The 7,823-nt window shown below is 38.5% G+C and overlaps 2 protein-coding genes across 2 annotated transcripts; both read right to left on the bottom strand.

Annotated features, from left to right (window-relative positions):
- Positions 1-802: 802 nt before the first annotated feature.
- On the bottom strand, positions 803-3,819 carry ncbp2 (nuclear cap binding protein subunit 2). The gene is made up of 5 exons (XM_054790124.1): positions 3,654-3,819; positions 3,134-3,220; positions 2,640-2,734; positions 2,346-2,484; positions 803-1,341 (listed from the first exon to the last, which is right to left on the bottom strand). Exons 1-5 carry the CDS (start codon positions 3,726-3,728, stop codon positions 1,264-1,266), a joined length of 474 nt encoding a protein of 157 aa, XP_054646099.1. The 5' UTR covers positions 3,729-3,819; the 3' UTR covers positions 803-1,263.
- A 580-nt stretch (positions 3,820-4,399) lies between these two features.
- On the bottom strand, positions 4,400-6,112 carry fkbp2 (FKBP prolyl isomerase 2). Its single transcript, XM_054790125.1, has 2 exons — positions 5,572-6,112; positions 4,400-5,480 (listed from the first exon to the last, which is right to left on the bottom strand). Exon 1 carries the CDS (start codon positions 6,009-6,011, stop codon positions 5,595-5,597), a length of 417 nt encoding a protein of 138 aa, XP_054646100.1. The 5' UTR covers positions 6,012-6,112; the 3' UTR covers positions 4,400-5,480; positions 5,572-5,594.
- Between the last annotated feature and the right edge of the window lie 1,711 nt (positions 6,113-7,823).

Here is a 7,823-nt window from a genome sequence, read left to right on the forward strand (position 1 = left end):
GCTTCGGAGACAAAACTGTCCATGGTTTTATTGAATTGTACAAGGCGGAAGGTGTTATTTTCCTGTGTGGAAAGTGAGTTTAACATCTATCTTGTGCCCTCTTGTGGCCATTTTAGAAAATACAGAGGGAGGGCGCACTACACTTATTGCCCACATATTTGAGCAGGTGCATAAGTTATTGTGATCTAACACAAACGTTGATCAAGATCAGTTTTTACATGATAAAAATGTTCAATATTCCATCGGCTTTATTAGATACATTCATTGAATCTTTATTGTATTAGTTATGGTTTATATTGTTGATGTTTGTATATATGGCCACACAGTAGATGAATGGTTAGCATGTTGGCCACACAGTCAGGAGATCGGAAAGATGTGGTTCGAATCTCCGCTTGAGCATCTCTGTGTGGAGAGAGCATGTTCTCCCCGTGCGTGTGTGGGTTTCCATAAACATGCATGTTAGGTTAATTGGCGACCATCGGTGTGAATTGTAGTTTGTCTATATGTGCCCTGATTGGCTGGCGTGTACCCCGCCTCTCGCCCAAAGTCAGCCTGGATAGGCTCCAGCATAAGCGGCAAAGAAAATGGATTTGGGGGGGTGGGGTGTTAGTATAAATAAACTGACACCAGAAAAGTTGTTTCAAATATTTGCCCCACCAACAAACACTGGAAACCACATTAATAGATAGTATAATAATTAATAGAAGTGTTTTTGAATTCTTCCTTCCTGGGATCATTCAGACTGAGAAACAACCAAAACCAGTACACAAAAGGTACTGACAAAAAACTTCACTGGCAGAGGTAGAAATATATAACTTTATTTAAAAACAGAATTTGGGGCATGTTTGATTCATGTTAATTGGTAAAAAATAAAATAAAGTAAAAAAAAAAAAAAAAAACATGCAATAAGTTTTCTTTCTGTTACCTCTGCAACTATACGAAGCGGAGATGACACAAAAGACTCCATCTTATTAAAGCTACCGCTCCATGTGTGTACATAGCAATGACAACTTTAAGGGAAAAAAAACACAATGAATATGACTGATATCCTCCATGTCACAGAGACAGTCTGTCAAAACAATAAATACCACTTATCAAGGGTCCAGTCGTTAGTACCCACCTGCTATTAATTCTTTCAAAATTTGTATTGAATATGTGGTTACTTCAACACATAATGGCAGTGTTGGGGGCGGAACAAACTGGTCCAGGGCGAAAGTATTGTGTCACCAAGACAGACTCCCTTTAATAGCTATTGTGGCCGTCTTAAACTCTGTGCTGCTGAGCCAACTTTCCATAGCCACCTCTGGCTGGGTCGTAGTCCTGCCTGTACTCATCTCTCACCTAGACAGAGAAACATAAAAAACATCTAAACATCATCTAGTTATATCTCCTGCAAAAAACGTAGCCGACTGATTCTAATTTCTGGCATTTGGCAAATCGTAATGCATTTGCATGTTGCAATCTGATTAAATATACAGTTGTGGTCAAAAGATTACTCAAGGGTGATTTGGCAAAAACATTGCACCCCTACTTTGTGCTATTATTTTTCTGAAAAATTGACTACATGGTGGAGCTGTTATTAAACCCCAAGTTTGACCCTATAAGTCAGATTTACTTGAAAGAAAGAATCACAATAAAATTTGGTACACCGCTTTAGGGGACTGACAGGCAATCTGTGCAAACCAGCGTGATTGATTGAAAAACATGGCCACCAAGCAAAATGTCTTTTCAGGGGCAGGTGCAGAACTAAGCAACTAACTAGACCATTTGTCTAGTGAGTATAAGGCTTGGAAAATATCTGAATTACTTGTATGGTAGAATGCCTGCCAAAGCATTTTCAGTACAACCCATAGAGGGTGCCACAAAGGCCATTTAGAGGACCACTCTTGGGCGAATCGGTATACAAATCCCTTGTTTATCGCGGTTAATTGGTTCCAGACCCAATCGTGATAAGTGAATCTCCGCACGGTAGGATTCTTTATACATAAAATGAATATTTTCATGGTTGGAGCATAGAAAACCTGTTCACAACCTGCTAAATACTGTTTTTAACATTAGGGCCCTTCAGACATGAAATATGACCCCTGTACTCACCTTTATACTCGTATTACTCAAAATAGTAGACATAAGAGTAAATAAGCCATTTAAGACAGAAATAAGACTCACGCTCATGTGTGTTGCTACAGATGTGTTCCGTCACGAAACAGCATGATTAATTAATATATTTTTGAAAAACCGTGATAGTATGAAACCACAAAATTTGCCCTAGCAGGGACCTGACTTTTAAGCATTGTCCACAAATGTTCAATTAGGCTATTACAGAAGCTAATAACGAATCGACTTACCTGTCCTCCAGACTTGCCACGACCATACTGTCGTCCTTCCTTGAAGCCGGTGTCCCAGTCAGTCCTAATCATACGGTCATCGAGCCTCGTGCCATTAATGAAGCGCATCGCATGTTCTGCATCTGCCCTTGTATAGTATCTTACACAAATTGGGATTAAGGTTTGTTGCAGACTCTTATGGCATTACTGTTTGGAAAAATGGTTGATGGTGTGATAACAGATCCATTTGGTCTGGTGTGTCTCTGTTGTGAATTTTTGTTTAAACCAAATCCATTTGGAAATTCAAAAGGATACTCGACAAAGCAGAAGCCGCATGCTGTCTTCTTGACTTTATCCAGACCAATGATGATGCGCTTCACATCTCCACTTTTAGAAAAGAGCTCATGTACCTGCCCAGGAGTAACATTGGCTTTTAAAAAAAATCTCCTATTAAACTATTTCTCAACAATTGTAAGTCACAGCCTTGATGGTGGAATTTAAACAGTTTAAATATGTGTTGTTTTCTTTTTACAAAGCTGTCCTCTGAAGTGGTAGGCATATACATCGTCGGGGGTCTGACGTCATTAAAAACGCCGAACTTCAAAACCGACCGATTCAATGTCTAAGGATACATATTGCTGATGTACTACACGTTTACTGTGATCAAAATGTAACGATCATCACTATTAACCCCTATTAACACAGCACTGGTAAATTATTTCTTAAAATACAGAAGAAGTATTTGTGAGCGAGATTGACAGTCTAAACTGATGCCGTTTAGTAGCGAAAATGTTGGCAGCGTCTCCTACCTGCTCCTCTGTCGTGTAAAAGGAAAGGTTCCCCACATACAAAGTGTGACTCGACTCCAGTAGCTTCTCCTGTTCGTGGCACTTACCCTAGACAGACGATAACAAGAGATAATTCACACAAGCATTCACTCTGACGTCGGCATTATGAGTACGATAGTTAGGATATGCGGTGCTAAGTCTTACACAGTAAAACAGTAATATTTCTGCGTTCATTTATTTGCATTTTAGAATATCTATTAAAGGCGTTTTTGAAATATCTGCGTCAGGCAGACTCGCCATTAGGCTACAACGAAAAGACTATCATTTTGAATCACTACACAATTCAAAACAGACTGTGTAACAGATAATTAACTTAGCATATCAATAACATGGCTTAGAACTTTTTTAGAAATAGCTTTTAAGTGTCCCTACGAAACAAATGCTCTCGAACATTCGCGCCATGTGCTAACATTAGCTAACTAGTCGTCACCTGACCACATCGTTAGACTTTTTATAAGCGCAATTTAGTGCTGTTTCTTACCTTAAAATGTTGGTCTCTGTAATTACTGAAATCAATGTAAGAGTCGCTACTTAGCGCATTCAATTTCACTGACATTGTTGATAAACAGAGGACAGGCAAGTTGCCGTTTCTTTCGTCTGCTTCGCGGAACAACAATGGCGGTTCCGGTTGGTGAGTCCGTCCTTTTAACAAGTCCGTGTGAAACAACTCGACCCTCGGGCTGGTTGAGGGGCGCCTCCTTGTGGTTGCAGATTATTTGCAGCTCGGCGAAATCACGGTTATATACATGGTACATGCTGCAGGTAGTTATTCGGGCTACTGTACAAGAAAAAAATATTCAAATTCATTCATTCACTTTTCTAAATTTTATTACAGATATAACTTTTACTATTATTCTTGGTTCTTTTGAAGTCATGTATCTGTAATTGGTCTGACCCTAAAAGTGTATTGGTTTAAAAAATGCCCAGTGTTAATTTGGTATCGGTTTCACATTTCCTTGGCCCATTCATGTCAATTTTTAATAGGGGTTAATAGTGATGATCGTTACATTTTGATCACAGTAAACGTGTAGTACATCAGCAATATGTAAAAAAAAATTGACATGAATGGGCCAAGGAAATGTGAAACCGGTACCAAATTAACACTGGGCATTTTTTTTAAACCAATACACTTTTAGGGTCAGACCAATTATAGATACATGACTTCAAAAGAACCAAGAATAATAGTAAAAGTTATATCTGTAATAAAATTTAGAAAAGTAAAAAAATATATATCAGCTGTATTCTGTAACAATAACACTGCAATGCAACACAAATTTTACACACATGCATTGTAACAGTGAGCCAGACCCTCTTCCAGTGACTTATGACCTCACAAATGTTCTTCTGGATAAACTGGCAAAAATGTATTTACAGTCACAATCATGTCAAGTCTTCCTAGAAAAGCAAAAACGGCAGAAATTTGCCTTGATTTCTGTCCCAGTACTGTCAGTTTGTTTTAATGGTGGCGTGGGCTGCCTGCCAGCAGGCCGGTGGAGCCAACTTGCGAGACTCACTGGGAGAAGAGGAGAGCCAGGAGGAAGTGTTGGCAGTTACGCCAACAACACCGCAGCATGAGCCTTTTGTGATGCAGCTCGTTGTCATATTTTAAAAATCGTAATTTAGAAATTAGATTGCAAGAGAACAATTAACAGTAGAGCCCTCTAGACATGAAATAACACCCCTATAGTCACCTTTACATTACCCAAATAGTATACATAAGAGTAAATAAGCCATTTATGACATAAATAAGACTTGTGCTCGTGTGTTTCCTTAGGTTCCCTAGCTGAGTGAAAGGCAGACAGGAACATATAGATGTTTTTTTGTACAATCTGTTTTCTGAAACCATTATTGGTAATATGCTAGCCAGTGGTGTTGGTCTTGTAATTTTTTGGGTGGGGAAAGAAAGTGTAACTAGGAGCCATGGAGGGATTGCACCTTTAAAATGTCTTTCAAACACATACAAAATAAGTCTGCAAATGTTTTCCAAATTAGCATTTTTTTATTATCAACAGTCAAACATTTAACTTAAAAAAAGCTATGATCTTATGCGCCTTTCACAGTGTTTGTGAGAACCTGTGTAATTTTTGTGATGAAAAAATATTGAAATAAACCAGCTTACAATGACATAATTAAATGAAAAATGAATGGGATTTTTTTCTTCAAATCTTATCAGTTCAATTTAACCTTGATCCACTAAAGCAGAACACATTAAGCAAAGTAGTGGCTCTGCTGGTGTAAGGGCCCATGGAAGACTCGCATCCTAAATATCAGGTGTGCCTCACTGGTCCCCAATAGATGTCAGCTTCTCCTAGGAAGCAAAAGAATAGCCATGACTTACTAACAATCAACTGCTTATGACAGTACGTAGATGTTACAATAACGTGGCTTTCGAAACTAACTTCCTTCCAGCGTCCTTCCTTCATCAAAGTTCGGATCTCCTCTCGATGCTCAGCAGCTCTACTTCGAAAATGAGTGTCGCTCCTCCGGGTATTTTCGGTGGAGCTCCCCGGTCGCCATAGCCGAGCTCCGCGGGAATGACCAGCTTCCTCTTTTCTCCCTCGCACATGCCGAGCAGGCCCTGGTCCCAACCTTTAATCACCTGACCGGTGCCCAGTGTGAAGGTGAAGGGTCTGTCGCGGGGAATGCTGCTGTCAAACTCGGTGCCGTCTTCCAGTTTGCCGGTGTAGTGCATGTTCAGCACGTCTCCCTTCTTGGACTTAATGGGGCAGTTATCCACTCGCTTCTTGACGCCGATCTGCAGTTTTTTCTTCTCCGATCCGCAGACCAACATGGGGCTGAGAGACAGCGCTGTTACGGCGAACAACAAAAACATCCGCATGTCTGCAGTGTGCCTAATTTGCGCCTACAACAAATCACTCACGTCGCAAGCACATACAACGTGTACTGATATGAGTGAAGAAAGAAACGGAAGTACGTGATCAGTCGACGAAATGGACATCCGGTAGGGGTCTGGGTATCGATTTAAATATCGGTAGCATCGATACCAATGGGAGTATCAGTTTTCGATCGATACTCGTGTGATGTTTGGTCGATATTTGTCAGTTCTCTTCCATATTTACTGTATTTCCACAAACTATTTTTGTTGTGTTGTTATTTTGTTTACAAACTCAGGAAATACGGACATAGGAGGGCTTTGTGGGCAATGAAAAAATAATGCAAGCAAGTTGTGTTCTAATGTTTTTATATACGGTATACATGTACTGTATATACTGTATACTGTATGTACATACAGTCATGGACAAAATTATTAGACCACCCTTGGTTTAGTTTGGTTGGGTTTAATTTTATTTGAACATGCATGCAGGTTACAATGGAATACATCTATTAAATCATTTACCAGTTGCACATGTCCAAAAGGAGCAGGAAGAAGCAAAGCTTATTTAGTCCTACCCCCATCTTGTTCAGTACATATTATTCACTTCCTGCATTCCATGAAACATTATTACATATAATAATCTGTGTAATAAAAAATAAAAAAAACAGAATGACAGAACAATAAATATAATAATCAAGACTCTTCTGCCTTATATTTAGCAAAAATCAACTGCTTGTACTGTTTTTTTGAATTTGCTCATCTTGGTACATTGTTTTAGTTCCTTGTTCAATCCGTTCCATAATTTCATTCCGCATACTGAAATGCTGTGGGTTTTCAGCGTTGTTCTCGCATAAAAGTGTTTTAAGTTTAATTTTCCTCATATCATATTTCAGATTTCGAGATCATATTTCTCCTCTCTTATAGAGAAACACTGTATGACGTTTTTGGGTAACAAGCTATTGTTAATGCATTATTTTAGCAGTTTGAAAATGTGCCAAATCAGCAAATTTTAATATCTGTGATTTTAAAAATAAAGGGTTTGTATGTTCTCCGTACGGAGCATTATGATTTATCCTCACCGATCTTTTTTGCAGTACAATGAGTGAAGATTGCTTTATAATTATTACCCCATATTTCCACACAATAAGTTAGATATGGTAATACCAAAAAACAGTAAAGAGTGTGGAGTGATTTTTGATCAAGAACATATTTTGCTTTATTCAACATTTAAGTGTTTCTCGCCACCTTTTGTTGTATATTTTTGATATGAGATTTCCAACTCATTTTTTCGTCTATTATGATCCCCAGAAATGTATTGTCTTTCACTCTTTCAATATCCACTTCATCTATTTGTATTTGATCCTACATATCCTTTCTGCTATTTCCAAATAGCATTACTTTAGTTTTACTTAAGTTCAAGGATAATCTGTTTTTATCAAACCATGTCTTTAATACGACCATTTCATCCTTGACCTTTTTAATTAGTTCTTGTGTGCTTTCCCTAGAACAAAAGGCAGTGGTATCATCCGCAAATAATACCAATTTTATGTCCTTTGTCACTTTACAAATATCGTAGATATACAATTTAAACAGTTTTGGTCCCAATATTGACCCCTGGGGTACTCCACACATGATATTTATACCCACACGTGATATTTGTTTCTTCAGTTTCTTTCAGCATTTTGGTAATTGCACAAAACACACGTGCACCCTCACTTGGATGCACAAAACAAGACTACATCCCGGTACTTGCATTAGTTTCTCTTACAAACAGTGAAAGTAGAAACGTGTAAACATCCATCCCATCCATTTTCT

The sequence above is a fragment of the Dunckerocampus dactyliophorus genome, chromosome 10 (assembly GCF_027744805.1).
Source record: "Dunckerocampus dactyliophorus isolate RoL2022-P2 chromosome 10, RoL_Ddac_1.1, whole genome shotgun sequence".
In the NCBI taxonomy this organism is placed as follows: domain Eukaryota; kingdom Metazoa; phylum Chordata; class Actinopteri; order Syngnathiformes; family Syngnathidae; genus Dunckerocampus; species Dunckerocampus dactyliophorus.

Coding starts and splice junctions, on each gene's coding strand:
- fkbp2 (XM_054790125.1), bottom strand. CDS start 6,011: ATGCGGATGTTTTTGTTGTTCGCCGTAACAGCGCTGTCTCTCAGCCCC.
- ncbp2 (XM_054790124.1), bottom strand. CDS start 3,728: ATGTCAGTGAAATTGAATGCGCTAAGTAGCGACTCTTACATTGATTTC. Junction 3,221..3,653: donor ACAGAGACCAACATTTTAAG/GTAAGAAACAGC, acceptor TCGTCTGTCTAG/GGTAAGTGCCACGAACAGGA. Junction 2,735..3,133: donor TTTACACGACAGAGGAGCAG/GTAGGAGACGCT, acceptor ACTCCTGGGCAG/GTACATGAGCTCTTTTCTAA.